Source organism: Chrysochloris asiatica, unplaced genomic scaffold (genome assembly GCF_000296735.1).
Source record: "Chrysochloris asiatica unplaced genomic scaffold, ChrAsi1.0 scaffold00005, whole genome shotgun sequence".
NCBI lineage: Eukaryota > Metazoa > Chordata > Mammalia > Afrosoricida > Chrysochloridae > Chrysochloris > Chrysochloris asiatica.
The window spans coordinates 10419495-10436246 of record NW_006408523.1 but is presented as its reverse complement, the minus strand read 5'-3'; the positions used below and the strand labels follow the sequence as shown (position 1 = coordinate 10436246).

General features: G+C 42.0%; 1 protein-coding gene across 1 annotated transcript in view; it reads left to right on the top strand.

Annotated features, from left to right (window-relative positions):
* The window catches only part of IFT88 (intraflagellar transport 88 homolog (Chlamydomonas)), a 107370-nt gene that overhangs the window by 77741 nt on the left and 12877 nt on the right, over window positions 1-16752 (top strand). Inside the window, exon 23 of the mRNA XM_006831966.1 lies at window positions 11915-11981. Within this exon, the coding sequence (XP_006832029.1) occupies window positions 11915-11981 (67 nt within the window). The remainder of the gene's footprint in view (window positions 1-11914; window positions 11982-16752) is intronic.

Genomic DNA, 16752 nt, shown 5'->3' with positions numbered 1-16752 from the left:
CAGGGGGCAGACTTGTAGGGTATATCCTGTGGTTGGGTGATGATGCATGGAGGGGATTGTAACCATAGCAATGAAATGATATACGATAGGATGAATGTAAAACTAATGTTCTCCCATGTAAACTATCACATAATTCACAGTAAAACATTGGTAAATAAATAAAAAGGATTTCCACATAGGAGCAAGTGCGATAGATTGAGTATAGTCTCTGGCGATTAGCTACTAACAGACAAATCACTGTAATTTTCCACAGCATGAAATAGCGTAGAGGTGAATTTGCAGACCTGGTTTTAATTGGAGAGTCCCGTGGCCCTTGGAGAATAAGCAGCATTTGTACACAACACTAGTACATTTTCATTCTGCTGTTTCATCGTAGAGTAGAGCATAGCTTTGAGATTTAGGGTAACACAGCTGGGAGTACTTTAAGTCTATTTTTATTTTTCAAACAGTATGTGAAAAGCAATTTTCTTATTTATACTTCTTTAAAAGAATAACTTCTACAAGTTTGAATTTAGGATATGTCATACAATTTTTTACTATCTGCCTTTCACGGAAAGAAAATATAGTCTTAAAATCTCTGTCGCTATATTGTAAACAGTTTTGAGAGAGGAACTAAATTGATTCTCATTTTTTGTTTGTTTGTTATAACATTGTGAAAATGTAGGAGTAAAGGACTTATCCAAGAATGTCATTATCTTGGGTATGGCAAGAGTAGAAATTCCTGGTTTTCAAGATATGATTATCTGGTTTATGCATTTAAGTAAGATGTGATCAGATTGCTTGGCCCTCTCCTAAAAGTATCACTTGTAGAAGAATCATGAGCACTACATGATTTTTCACTTTAAAAGTTCTGTAAAATATCAAGTTGATATTAAAATCCTGCTCTAGGGTAGAGATAGAGTCAAAACCAACTGGGAAGACCAAAGGTAATACCATTAGCAAAGGCTAATTAAATTGGGTAGCCTATATGGTGGTGGTGGTGATGTGCCGTCAGGTCAGTTCCAACTCACAGCGACCCTGTATAGGGTTTCTAAGGCTATAAATCTTTACGGGAGCAGAAAGCCTTATCTTTCTCCCAAAGAGCAACCGTTGGTTTCAAACTGCTGGAATGCAGTTAGCAGCCCAATACATAACACACGACACTAACAAGGCTGCTTAGCCTATATGATGGTGGTGGTGGTTATGTGCCGTGGAGTCGGTTCCGACTCATAGCGACCCTGGGCAGGGTTTCTGAGGCTGTAAATCTTTACGGGAGCAGAACACCTCATCTTTCTCCCGCAGAGCAGCTGGTAGTTTCGAACTGCTGACCTTGCTGTTCACAGCTCAATCATAACCACTACACTACCAGAGATATGATAGCTCTGTAAAATTTAAACTGTTTATAATCACTATTAAATTTGTTTCATAAAGTGTAATGAAAAAAAGTGGGTAGTTTTCAAGCCAAGAACATTATTTAGAGCTCAAAATTAATTATGTAAAGTATAGAACCTTAGATGTATGTGAACAGAATCAACTTCTTCAGACTTCATGAGTTTAAGTTAAGCATCAGTAGTAGTTTGTTAGTTACACTGAACAGTGTGTAAAAACTAATACAAATTATGGATCTGTGTAATACACTACTCAACTTAAACCTTAAACAGCAACATTGATCTAGGAAGTACCATCTCTATGAGAACCCCTGGTACACAGCGGTGTGGCACAGTACTAAAAGTACTGGTCCGCAAGGTCTGTGGTTCAAACTCACCAGCCGCTATACCGGTGGGGGGTGGGGGGGGGACTACAAGTCAGAAATGACTCAATGGCACTTAACAACAAGAAGCTGATGTTAAGGTCAGTGATTTAAACTCACCAGCCACTCTGATGGAGAAAGAAGTGGCAGTTGGCGTCTGTAAAATTGTTGTGAAGTACCATTTAGTCAATTCGAACTCACAGCAACCTTATATAGGGTTTCCAAGGAGCAGTTGGTGGGATCGAACCTCCAGTCTTTTGGTTAACAGTCCAGTGCTTATCATACAGTGTTACACCAGGACTGCCTTGGCAACCCAGCGAAGCAGCCCTATAGGGTCTCTCTGAGTCGAAATCTACTGTCTGACTGTGGGTTGGGTTTGGTTTTATTTCCATTTCTGCTTTAGCAGACTTCGTGTGTTGACTCTTTTAAAAGACAAGAAGTGGCTTTCTATTCCCTGGGGACATCCTTGCAGCCAGGTCATAAGGGATCATGATCAAACTCAGGAAACATTGAGTCCAAGGAATTCCTAGGAAAGGAACTCAAGGGGTGAAGGCCAAAGCATTCCCTTTCAATGAGATCCAGAATTACTTTTATACACAACAGTCTCTAGTTTACCATTTCATTTTCCCATTTCTTAATTATATCTTAGTTGAGCCACTGTGGATATACAAGCAGACTTCAAAAAGTTACTGGAAAAATGGAATTGGAAATTTTTCCATGAACTTTATGAAGCCCCTGGGATTTCTCTTTTTCTGTTAGTAGACTACTTGTGGCTTCTTTCTACCTTTGCCTTTTCTCCTTCCTAAATCACACGTTCTCTCCACATATCGTTCAACTCTTTTATTTCATCCAGCTGATTACTCTGGTGGTGGTGACAGTGTGCCGTGGAGTCGGTTCCGACTCAGCGACCCTGCATGAGATTTCCGAGGCTGTACATCTTTATGGGAGCAGAAAGCCTCATCTCTCTCCCGTGGAATGTCTGGTAATTTTGAACTACTGACCTTGAGGTTAGCAGCCCAACTCATAACCACTACACTACCAGAACTCCTTGACTACTGGGGAGTAATACTCATATGGGCTCATGAATTTTATTGTTACAAATGAGTCTATGGATGCCGTTAAAACTGCTCTCCCCCCCTAATTCTCCATCTCTTTTCTATCAAAATATGTATTCTTTCAGTGTACTCAATGTTATTCTGTTCTTCTCAATATTCCTGGATTCTTTTCATAGTCATCAGTACTTTTTAAAAAATAAAACTGCTTTTTTATGGTGAAACATAAGACTTTCTACTGAGTATATTTTTATTAATTACCTCTTTGCTTAGTGAGCTTAATTTTCATAAGTGAAGGAGGCTTCCTGCAGAACCTCTGCATTGCATAAGACCATAGGTGGAATCCTGAACCCCATCCAGAATCTTCTGAGGTGGGAAATTTCCACTTGAAAGGACAAGCAGACCAGCCTGGAGCGGCTAGAAGGACAGAAGATATTTCTTGAAAGAAAGACCAGCAGGAAAACTGCAAAGCAATAACGGCAGTCCTATTGACTACTACAAGAACGAGCAAGTTGTTCTTGGCCCAGGAGCCATCAAGGCAAGTGGTCAGATCCCCTCAGAGTAAACCCCCTTCCAAGACTAAGACTCAAGGGGAATACACGAGCAGGTGTGTGGTCTGGCTGGTGACCACATAGGTCACCAATAGGGGAAGAACAGCAATAAAGTTGTGAGCTAAATCCGACCATGTTCAATAGACTCCTGTGAACCTGGGTTGGCCAGCAATGTGACAAGACCTGGGGACTCCTGGGCCCAGAGACAGTGACATAGCTACAGAGGACTAGAGTGGAGAGTGAAGTGCCCAGCTGATAAGAAGTGAGGGGAGATGCACAAGAACACCCACACTTGCAGATGGTACCCAGTTGACCTGGCTTCAATGACTGGATGATCAGAACTTGACTAGAAGAGATAAAAAAGAGTAATCTGCTACAATTTGATGAACTTGACCTATACTTAAGGATGTAGTATCTCAAAAGATGAAACGAATCTTTACAGTGAGGATCATACCCACCCCCTCGGTGTGCAGGGTTGACAAAGATGGGCAACTTAGACACTGGCTACCCAAAAGCAGTGAGGGGGCGCTACAAAGGCAAGAAGTGACTGGCTTACAAGTTTTCAAGAGGGAGCAAAGATCCAGAGGGTTGGGAGGAAGGTAGACTCTCCACTGAGTAGTATCCAATCTGTTTGGGTAGGGCTGATGAAAGGAGATGGGGATAGGTCTCTTGTGGTACAGTAGTGAATAATTGTTATCAGGACTGACTGTGAGGGTTGAAAATATAAAGGTAGACGTTTTGTAGCACAAGGAGGGGAGTGATTGACTTTGCAGTCTTCTGCTCCTGGGTTATCTTCATATGACTTGTCATCCCTGTTTCCCTGACTTTTCTTTTTCTTTGCTTGTTTAATCCTTTTTATTTCTCAAAAGAGATTACTTTAAGACACACCCTACACTAAGCGTTTTCATTGACATAACAGATTGATTATAACCACAGGCATAGAGGATGTATCATATAATCACATAACCAGTTCAGGATATGGAATCCAACTGAAGAAAAATTAAGTAAAGAAAGAAAGCAAGAGGACGTAAAGTAAATCAGGCCTGGGATTTGGGGGAAATGTTTAAATGTGGAAATGAATTTGTATAGATCTATGAAGGACTCCTGGTATGGTGCTGTTGGATAAGCACTGGACTTCGAACCACAAGTTCGGCAATTCAAACCCACCAGCTGCTGCTCAGTAACCCTGTACAGGGTCTCTATGAGTCGGAATCTGCAGCACTTACAACAATAAGAAAGGAACTCTTAGCTTTTTGTGGGTTAGAAAAACTCATGTTTTAGGATATTAAGGTTAAAATGTTATGTAGACTGATTGTTCTGAAGAGAATATAGTCCTCTTCCTGAAATGATTTTGGAAGATGGTCCGTCCCCCCCCCTCCCCCCATACACAGGGTTCCATAATTCCTGAGTAAGAAGAAACTTTGAGCATTGCATATTCATTAGAGCCAGTCATGAGCAGTTGAGGCTCAAAGACTATGGTTCCCTCAGGTCAGAATGCTGGCTGCTCCTTAGCAATGTTGCTTTGTTTTTTTGTTTTAAGTTTTGCTTTTCTGCTTCTCTAAATATGAAAAAAATAATACTATAGTCAAGGAAGTCTGCCGAGATTAGATTGTAGGGCTTTAAAAGAGCAAAATGGGAAGAAGAGGAATTGAGGATCAAGTGTTTTCAATGCAAAACAGGAAGGAGTAAATATCACCCCAGTAACACAGAGGGTTAGAAAACAAGGGGACAAGGAGAAGGAAAGGAAATTCTTTATGAAACAGGGGACGTTACCTGCAAGTTCAAAAATACAAGTATTCCAGGTTTCAGATCAGATCTCTATAAAGTTTCAAAATAATTCCCCCCCCCAAAAAAAAAATCAGCAAAGAATTTTAAGAACTATGTTCTTCTGGCCAGATTTACAAAATATGACATTCAAAATTAATATAAAATATAGTCAATATTTACTCCTGAATTTTCTGTTATTTCTAATAAAAGGAAATAATGGAATTAAGTTTATAATCAAGTTGGAATTCCTTTTGATTATATTTCCTAAAAGGGAAGAGATCCATTAGTAAGAGCTCAAAGAGTTGGCTTTAAAGTTGACTATACAGAAAAATTACAAATTCAAAAAAGGTTTATATAAGTAATAAAAATTACCAGAATACCTTACACTTTTTATAACTGCATTTATAGAATTCATCAAAAACACCAAATATACTATCGATCCTTGGCATCAACTTTGGTGATTGGGACATTGATTGCATGTTCCAGGGTAGGATTTACCAGTTGCTCCTTTTCTTAAAGACCATTAATTGCATGTTTTTTCCTGTGTTGACTTGGGGTCATTTCCTAGTTTGTTCCCTGGGAAGCTCAGATCTGCTTGGCAGCAGCTACTGCGGGCATTGTGGAGACAGAGTGACAGAGGACTGTCAGGATAACCTGGGAGCTTGTAGTGTTTCTGTTATGCTTGTAATGTGATGGTGAAGGAGATAAACCCCATTTGTTCAGCCACACAGCTCAAAGACAGATGCTTCCAACATGGCGCAGTAAACATCAAGAGCTGTGGGAATCGAGAGGTGGAGGGATTCAGCCCCACACCAGGGAATCCTGACTAGTTTCTGCAGGAGGGGCTTGCGACTTGGAGTTTTGGAGTGGGGAGGAAGAAGTGTGAGAAGAGGTCTGATGGCAGCATGTGAAGACCAGCCTCCTGGATTCTTGGGAGCTAACCAAACTAGTTCCACCTCGTAGCAACCCTACAGGACTGAACTGCTCCACCGTGTTTCCCAGCTGAATCTTATGGAAGCAGGTGCCCAATCTTTTCCCCATAGAGCAGCTGGTGGGTTCGAACCCCAGACCTATTTAGTTATCAGGCCAACAGTTAACCACTGTGTTACCAGGACTCCTTTTAGGTTTGAAGCCACTAAAGAATGTTTTAAGTTCATTTTATTTCTCTGGAATTTGAAGAAACAGTGAATCTTTTTAAGAATCCTTAACTAGGTAACAAGTCTCTGTTCCACTGGGCAAAACTTAAATGGTTATTGTGCAATGGAAGTGGCCTAGTACGGTGACCATGGGTCAGTGCTGTGACCTCCCTGAGTCTCATTGTCATCAACTGTAGAATGAGGATAGTATGACGTGACAGTCTGTGGTGAAGTTGGTTTTTTCTAATCCATCATGGAATGAACCTACAATAAAAAGGAACTTGGGTCAGTGTGACGGTGCACTTGGATGCCTGGTGGGAGAAACCGCAGTGAAGGTGTGAAGCCTTACTATCCACTTCCATTCTTCTCACCCCGCAGAGAGCTGGCAATGTACGGGCTCACAGGGTCTGCCTCATGGGGCCATCTAGCCAACTGTATTCCAGTTCTAGGAGAGTCATAGATTACGGATCTGGGGTGTGTTCATTCTAAAGAGTCGCTGTGAGGGACTCAGAGGCGTGGCTTTTCTCTCCCACCATGAACGTTTCCCAGGCCGCTCCCAGGTCTACTGTGTTGTCCTCCATGCTGTAGCCCTGCCTTGTTTTTATAAAAAATGGAAATGATGTCCTATTTTGTTTGGAATAAAAGTGCCATCTTTTTCATTATTCATAATATTAAGATGATGTGTTCTAAAAATTAGGCAGATTACTCTTTGAATAGTTTTATTTTTAATTTCAGTAAAAATGTATAAAGAAAAAAGTGAAAATCGCCTACCCCATCTTTCATGGTTCACAATTAGCCATTTGGTAGGTACCCTCCCAGGCATGTTTACAAATATACAAGTATATAAAGACACTTTTTTCCTTAGGAAAATGGGACTTTTTTTTTTTAACATAAATAGAATTTTTTAAAACAACACCCAGCACTTTTACCATTATTTTCCCATTCAGCAACATGGTGTGGACAGCGTCCCGCGTCAGTCAGTAGAGACCTGCATCACTTTTTTGGAATTCTGGTGTGACGCTGCGGGCTAATGTGCTGGACCACAAGGTCGGTAGTTCAAACTCACCAGCTGCTCCTCGGAAACCCTATACGGGGTCTCAGTGGGTCAGAACTGACTCGATGGCACTTCACAACACCATTACACATTTTAGCACTGGTGTGATGAGAATCCCATCTCATCAGATGAGTAGGAATGTCTGCAAGCTTTCTGAAGTGATGAACCTCTGAGATAACAGAATCCGGATTCCTATTCCACATCTCTGTATGTCACATGATTAGAGCATCAGTAAAGCTGTGCAATTCTCTCACTAAAGTACATCGGGGACCGTGCTAGATTCTGAAGTAGGATCATGTGTCTGGTGTATCAACAGAAGACAGGACCCTAGTTTCTCCAGGAGACCAACAAAAACAAGCCCACGGCCATCGAGTCTATGCCAACTCATAGCGACCCTATGTAGGGTTTCCAAGACCGTCCCTCTTAAAGGGAACAGACAGCCTCATCTGTCTCCCTTAGAGCAGCTGGTAGGTTTAAACCACCCACCTTGTGATGAACAGCCCACAGCGCCACCAGGCGGGTTCTTTTGGTTTCTCCAGGAGAGCCACGGAATATAGTTCTCAGCATGCGTGCACGCTGCCATGCAGAAATGGGTTTGCTGTGCAGCTCACGAACTTAAGCTTCAGGCCCTTCATTTGGGCCAATGTTGTTGCCGTTGTTAAGTGCCGTCGAGTCATTTCCAACTCATGGCGACCTGTTTAGGGTTTCCAAAGAGTGGCTGGTGAGTTTGAACTGCCAACTTAAACAGTCCACTGGCACACCAGGACTCCATTTGGACCAATGACCCCTTCTAAATAAATTTGTATTTCCATATTTTGTATTTTTCTCCTTCGGAAGTCTTCCCCAAATTCCACAAGCTTCCAAAAAACCAAAGCCAAACCATTTGCCATCAAGTTGACTTGGGCTCATGGCGCCCCGTGTGTGTCAATGTAAAAGTGTTTTCCATAGGATTTTCAGTGACTGGTTTCTCACTATTAGATCACCAGGTCTTTCTTCCAACGCACCTCTGGGTGACTTGACCTCCGACCTTTGGGTTAGCAGCTGAAAGTCCCCCAAAATCTGAGGAACTACAGCCTTGCTGCGAATACTCTTTGCTCATAGCCAAAGATGTGCAGTACAGAATCTACACAGGGTCTTTATCTTCTTGCTTCCCACTCAATCTTCAAACCAGTCCAATCTTGATTCCTTCCACTGCACTCAACCAAAATGAACCTGAGATTAGTCGCCTCCACCTCATAAATCTAAGGAACATTTTGTCGTTTCATTTTGCCTGACGTACCAGCAAGTCTCTTCAGCTTGTATCACACACCCCACTTCCCTGGTTTCCCTCCTACCTCTCTGGTTGCTCCCACTCTCCCTGCCAAGAAATGTTCCAGTTCCTCAAGGCTCTACCTATGCCGACTTTTCTTCTCACCACACTTGAAGGGCAAGACCAGCTCATAGGCTAGCTCCAGAACAGCGTGGGCTGAATCATGAAGTCTGATCCACCCACAGAGGAATCCAACTTGCAGAGCACAGCTCTGTGCCTGGGAGACTCAACTTTGCATCTACTAAGAAAAAGGTTGTTTCTTACGGAAAAACACCAGTGATCCAACCTATATAATGTAAATGATATGAGAGATGGAACTTTGAGTTTTCACAGTTCATATGTCATTGAACTTTGAACTTTATCAAACAAACGTCTTGAAGAATGCTTTGGTTTTACTTTTGAAGTTGCCATTCTGTTTTTAAAATAGCCTCTTCTTTCTCCGGCAGAACAGCTGGTAGTTTCGAACTGCTGGCCTTGCGGTTCGCAGACCGATTTCGTAACCATTACGCTACCAGAGCTCTGCTCCCATAAAGATTTACAGCCTAGGAAACCCTATACAGGGTCGCTGTGAGTTGGAACTGACTCCACGGCATATAACAACAACTTCCATAGAACGTCTTTGCTATCACCTCAAAGGGACTCTTGCTGTTTATGGTGAATTCATTGGTTCTGAACTACACATAGGTATTGCGTTGGAAGACAGGGTGAAGCATCCATGTTCTGCCCACAGGGGAGTGAGGAAGCATAGTGATTATCAGCTAAGTGTTCTGGTGCCATGAGCACAGTGAATGAGCTCTGCTGGGACAGATTGGAAGTCTCCCTGAGGAGATGAGAACACCACCCAGCCATACAGTATTACCATTAGGAGTTAGTAAGGAAGATGAGGACAGCCATTCCAGATAGAGGGTATACCCCGAATAAATTCGTAAGGGAAGAGGGCTAGCATGTTCAGGGAAATGCTGGTCGTTAAGTAAGATAACTGGGAGATAAGGAAAGGCGATAAATTGAAGAGGATACAAAGTGGTCTTTCGAAGCAAGCAGAAGATGTGAATAGGATCTGACCAGCTCCCGCATGTAGAAGGACCGACAAGCAGTGGAGAGGCCCACTAGAGGCTGGCAACGGTCTACATGGTCTGTGTTTCTCCAGCAGGGCACAGCGTCCTGGGAGTAGTAGAAAGAAAAAAAAAACAAGTGGCTGATTCATCCAGAGAGATAAGAGGGCAAGCAAGGAATTTGGAGGCATTGATGGCAAAGTATTTAAGGTGGTGGATTTAAATGTGAGTATTTAAAGGACTCATTAGGAGAAGGTGAATGAGAGAGGCAAGGGATTGGAAACTTCTAGATGTGGGCAAAAGGCAGGTCTTGTGGGAATGCAGAAGGTAGTGACCCTGACCAGTACTCACCTTCCTAAATTGTCCAGTTCCAAGTTTATGGCTGCGTAGGCAAGATGTAAGATCTTTTTACACGTTTGATTTGAAAATTTGTTTAGTTACGTGAGCATTCGTTTTTATTAATTTTAATTATTTAATACTACTTAATTCTTTAATGTGGATTCCTGGTGTGGCACTCTAGGATAAGCACTTGACCACAAGGTCAGTGGTTCAGGCTCACCATCTGCTCCTCAGAAACCCTACACAGAGTCACCATGAGTCAGAACTGACTCGATGGCATTTAACAACAACAACAATTCTTTAATGTGTGCTTGAGATTTTGGATCCGTTTTTTTTCAATGACGTCTCATTGGTTCTGGCTCATAGCAGCGCTGTACAGGTTTTCCAAGGAGCTGCTGGTAGATTTGAACTGCTAACCCTGAAGTAAACAGTCCAGTGCTTATCCATCCTACAGCCCCACACCAGCATGAAACTTGAGCTTGGAAATAAAATCAGATTGTTGTTGTTAAGTGCTGTTGAGTCAGTTCTGACTCATAACGACCCTCTATAGGGTTTCCAAGGAGAAGCTGGTGCGTTTAAACTGCCAACCTTGATGTTACCAGTCCAGAGCTTATCCTACCGTGCCACGCCAGGACTCCAAAACCAGATTACAGATGTTTAAATTCTTATTTTATTACATCATTTTTAGATTTCTTTTTGTCTCTGAAGGCAAGGAGATTGATGGGGCAATGGCTGAACAGTGTTTCAAGGAAGGTTTTGTTCTTATTAGAAAAAATTAGAATATGTTTACATATATTTGATAGTCCTGCATTTTTGAAGAATGTTTCACTTTCCAGAGATCAGACTTGAATTATTGAAAGGATTTTTTCTCAATAACTGTATCCGTCATCTGATAGTATATAAATAAATGGAGAGTTGTCAGGGTTGAGGGAGTAAATATGAAATGATGCTAACATTATTGAAAATTTAAGATACCAACCTTAAGGAGCTTTATGTAATTAAATTATAGAGTAAATGTTTATCAAAACATGTCTATGTCTGTCCACTAACTGTCCTGTGCATGGGCAATGAAATTGTAATGCATATGAGAATTGGGAAGTATGACTTGAAGCAAATGTGTTAATACAGAAATTCTAATGCTTAGTCAAAACACAAAGTAACCATAAAGTAAAAAAAAGAAACTTAAAAACATCACAGTTTGGAGATAATTTTGTTTTGAAGGGTGGGTTTAGATCTAAAACAGTAGTCGGCTTAATAGTGCCTTTATTTTAAATATTGAGTCTCAAAGATCAGTGTGTCTTTTTTCCCCACTCCATATATTTGAGACTCAACCATTAAAGAGAGTGGTGAGTGTCGGAAATACCCCTTTGTCAAATTTCTTTCTCTGTCAACCATCCTCCTTAAATTCTGTTTAAGCCCTGAATCATCACATCAAGGAGGTACTACTGGATTTTTAAGGTGTATATGTACATAAAAGACTTCTGTTGTGGTATTGTAGGATCAGCACTGGACTGCGAACCACAAGGTCACGAAGTTGGCAGTTCAGACCCACCAGCTGCTCTTCAGAAACCCTATACTGGGTTGCTATGAGTCAAAACTGACTCAACAGCACTTAACAACAACAACATATACACGAATGTTGTCCTGCATATTTTGACTGATGTCATTTTGACTATTCTATAAGAAAAACTATCCAAGATCTTATAGGGCTTGCTTTGAAACCTTGTCTTACAAAGCAACTCAATCTTTGTTCTCAAGAGTGAAATCTCAGGTAACATATTTGAACCCAGCTTTTAGGAAAATAGTATTAAGAAGGGTAAATCCTAAAGATTGTACAATATTGTTCATTTTAAATATTGATCTTTAGTTTTCTATTCAGTTTGAAGTGGTATGGCTTAGTCTTGAAATGTGTCTTCTTGCTCTAGCGCATAAAGTCTGGCAGAGATGGCAGCGGAGGGTCCCGGAGCAAAAGAGAAGGAAGTGCTGGCAGCGGTGAGTAGCCCCGCAACTTGAAATACTGGGTTTGACGGATTTCTTTTACATGGACTTCTAGAGAAGTCTTAAAACGCTCCCAAAGTGCCCTTTATCTGTTTGTATACTTGCTTTGAACACAGTAAAACCTCACTTACTTTCATTTGAAAAGCAGTCAGTCTGAGAAGTAAACAACTATTTGTAAATGTTGGGAGATTTTTTAGTTTTTAAATAACCATACCTATTTCCGCCATTTAATTAGTAAATAAGCTTACAATGAGCAGGTTAACATAGAAGACATATTAATGAGGTTTTACTGTGTTAATATTTTTTTTTTAATTTTTTACTTAAGAAAATACCATGAGAAGTAGAATGCTGACAGTCAAGAATCATTTGTCCTACTTTTAGTATCAAAATAATGCCGGTGTGGGAATTAGGAACCATGGTTGTAGTCCCAGTCCTCTTCACAACTGTCTATCTTTGTCCAACCACTTAAATGCTGTAGGTTTCAGGTGTTTAGTAAAGTCCTTTGTATCTTTAAAATTAATTGCCTCTATGATGTGTGACCTAAGTTATTTACTAAGAAATTCCTTCCCCTCTTCTCCCATCAATAGAATCTACTCTTTTTCTATACTTCAGGGGATCATATAATTTCAACTTATTAGAAATAAGGTGATCTTGACATTAATTAAACAACAACAAAAAAAATTAAAACGCTCTGTTGGTATCTGTAAATAAGCTTACTGTCTCCTATATTGACACTTAAAACCATCATGCTCATATGATGGTGCTTCAAAAAGTTCTTGGAAAAACGGAATTGAAAGATAACGGAGTTTCACCATGAACTTTTTGATGCTTCAGCGTATGATCCGTCATTGTGGTCTAGGAGTCTCAGAACAAAGGAGAAGTGTAACTCCTAATTTAGGTGGGCCTTCCGTTCACTCACAAACATTTCTCAGATGCATAGCATGTACCAGGTACTATGCTAATGCCAAGGACACAGGAATGGGTAAGAAGGGTCCCCTGTGCTTGAGCTTGAAAGACAAACTTCCGATGTGCTGAGACGGACAGCGAAATGCTCATGTGTTTCTAATTGCCTAAGGAGCGCAATATCCTTTGAGACAGATTCCTTCTTGAACTGAGAACACTGCTTTGTGAATGGGTTCAGACAGTTGCAATCATCAGTGGCATCTAGTTCTTGCCAAACCACCTGATTCTCCAGGGATCAGTCCAGCTTCTCCAACTGAACTTCCAATGTCTGGACCTGTTGACCTTTTAGCCGTAGGTGTCCTGAGCCAGGTTTTTGAGAAATTAGAGAATCTCGGTTCCAAACACAGTCAGCCATGCCAGCCAGTAGCCTTCTTCTGTCTCTTCATCTAGTCAATACGGATTCCTCTTGACCCCATGTGTTATGGAGTCAAACTGCCCCATAGGACTTTCTTGGGGGTGATATTTATAGACATTGTTCCCATGCTGTTGCTGGGTGGGTTTGAATTGCTGGCCATTTGGTTATCAGCCAGTGCACATCATTTGTACCAGCCAGGAACCTCACTATCGCCTTACTGTCTCGAAATTTCCAGATGTGCCTTCACTTCCTAACACCCCACCAAAAACAACGCCTACCTAATCTCATCACTTGGCCATGTGGGACTGGATTTTGCTGAGTCCTGAGTCTGAGAGATCAGTCTCAATCCTTCTCCATAAGCCAGAGAAAGCTACCCAGGGCCACAGTTCATTATCCACAATCGCTGGGGACAAATGTGTTTTGGAATTAGAATTGTTTGTAGTTTTAGAGAAGTAATATGTGTACTCGCCATATTTCCTGGAACACCCCCTCAAGAGCACCTCGTAGTCAAACAGTGTTATTTCTTACTAATTCAATGAAACATGAATATTAATATAAGGATAAGTAATGGCTGTAAATAGCTTCAAATTAGGTCAGGTGTTCTACCCCGTGAGTTCAGGTACTACCAGCAAACCTGGTTTTCAGAGCTTGTTGGATTTGTAGCTGAGAGATTATGACCCTTTACCAGTAACGCTCGTTACAGCCAAGAAGCCAATAGAGGAGCCTGTGTGTCAATTAACAGAAACTGTGCAAATTTCCCAGACCTGCTTGACGCTGCTCCCTTGTTCATGGAAAGCAGGGATATCTGATACAAGTGCTTGTGAAATTATGTTCCTTTAAGGCAGGGGTGGTGGTGGTGTGCCATGGAGTTGGTTCTGACCCATAGCGACCCTGTACAGGGTTTCCAAGGCTGTAAATCTTTACGGGAGCAGAAAGCCTCATCGTTCTCCCACGGAACAGCTGGTAGTTTCAAACTGCTGACCTCGTGGTTTGCAGCCCAATTCGTAACCACTACCAAAGGCAGGGGTTGGGGACTGTTTATCTGCCGACATTTATAACATCATTTGCAGGCCATACAAAATATGCAGAGGCAGACTGCTCCATAGAGCTTTCTTGAGTATAATCTCTATGGATGCCCATGAGCAGCTGGTGAACTTGAACCGGCAACCTTGCAGTTCAAACGACTTTGTAGTCCAGCGCATTAATCCACAGTGCCGCACCAGGACCTGCTATATTTAGCCAAACATTTAATTAATTCACCCTTCATGTGATTGGCTCCTGCTATGGCACTGTAGGATTAGCACTGGACTGCGAACCACAAGGTCAGCAGTTCAAACCCACTAACTGTTCCTCAGAAACCATATATAGGGTTGCTATGAGTCAAAACCAACTCGACAGGCCCATGGGCTGAACGTTCCCCAACCCTGCTCTAAGGAGATACAAGTGTCTCTCCTTTTTAAAGGTTCGTTTATGCCTTCATTAGTACCTATTTTTGTTAGGTACTGATTTTTGATACAAAGGAAAATCTGAAGAGGATTTTTTTTTTTTCTTTATGGAAAGAAAAAGGCAAAAAGTAAAACTAGCGTTCAGCATTTGTTTTGCAGTGTGCTGTTACAGAGACAGCGTGGAGCAGGAGTGGGGCCACCAAGCTCCTTCCCAGGAAACTACCCACAGCATGAAACGGCCATAGCTTAGATCTGCATGTGAATGCTATAGGTTAGGATGACTTTAGGTTCTAGTTGCTGTCTGACATGATTTGGTGGGTTAATTTTTGGCTCTGGGAACGCTCAAAAGTGTTCCCCATGTAAATTAATGGTAATTGTTTCTTCACTTTGTACTATTTCGTCTTAAAGAAGGCTCCACAAGAATGCTCTGCTTTTAGATAGCAGAGGAAGCTTGTAATAGTCTTGAGTAATCCCTACCTTGTTGTTGGTGTTAAGTGTTGTCAAGTTGATTCTGACTCATAGCGACTCTGAATAGGATTTCCATGGAGTGACGACTGGTGAGCTTCAACTGCCGACCTTGCGGTTCAAATCGACCTTGCAGTCCAGTGCATTAACCCACAGTGCCACACCAGGACTCCAACCCTAAGGAACGTTAATTATCTATTGAAATTGTAAGACCAACTTCACCATCCTCTGAGGATTCTAAACTTGCCTTTGGAAATCTTTAGTTTAACCAATGAGTCCTCCAAAACAGCATCAAGGTTAAGTTTGCCGAACCTTCCCTTTATGTTAATGAAATGTCTTTAAAACCCAAACGTCTTCACTTTTAAAATCCTGACATGAGGTCCTAATAAGACAGTAGAGGCTGCCTTCAGAATTGTCGAATAAATTGGTGCTGTCCCTGAAGCTTAAAGCACAGTTTCCACAGTCCCACCCCAAGACAGTGTCCCCAGCAGGCTCAGAGGTCTGCCTCAGAGCAACAAGGTGCCTCAGGGGTCCCTGGGTACCAGATCCTTTGACAAGAATGCTCCATAGGGTTTCCAAGGCTACCAGTGTTTTTGGAAGCAGCCTCCCCTGTCTTTCTCCCAGGGAGCAGCTGGTGGATCCAACCACAAACCTTTTCAATTAGCAGCTCACCGTGTAACCCACAGTGACAACAGGTCTCCTTGCCTGTCCCCCAGTACTCCTTAAATCAGGTGTGTCTCAGAACTAGCAGAAAGGGTCTGTGATCAGAAGAATGTGAGGGTTCTACCTGAGCTGGAACCCTGGAACCCTCTCCCAGGGTTAAGGCTGGGTCAGTCAGCCAAACACTGATGACGTTTAAAAGGTCAGATTGCCCCAAATGCCGTACCTATGTATCAAAGAAAGAGAAGTCTTTTGTGAAAAACCCCACCTCCTGCTCTTGGCTTTCCCTCACTACTTCTTTTTTTTAACCCAATTTTCATTCCTCCCATCCGGTCACTTCAGTCCAACACAAATAGTCAGTCGTAGTGCACAAATGAGCTCTATTTTCACAGGCGTCGGGTTTGGAATAGAAACAGCAAGCTTCCGAGGTGTATTTACAAGCTTCTTGTTTCATGTTACTTGGTTCTCTTGGCACAAGTTTAAAGCACTACACAGTCCTTCCAGGTCTGCTTGATGGCTTTTTTTCCCCTAGTGCTTACCTTTTGCATCATTATCTCCTGATAGCCGGAGCTTCATGGCCTCCTAGAGGTCTTCCTTTCCACTCCCACTCCAGGTTTGAGCTCCTCTTTTGGCAAACATCACTAGGTCCATCCTGACTCTTGCTGTCTCGCCCCTCTAGTTCCTCGTACATACCACACCAAGGCTGGCCCCAGGCTTTGAAGCCTGGATGATCCATGTTGTGCATTCCCCTCTCTTTCCCCTTCCTTGTGGGGACCTGGCCATCTGTTTTAGGCTAGAGAAGCAAAACCAATGATACATATGGTGACAGTGATTATGTGCTTTGGAGTCGGTTCTGACTCATAGCGACCCTGTGCAG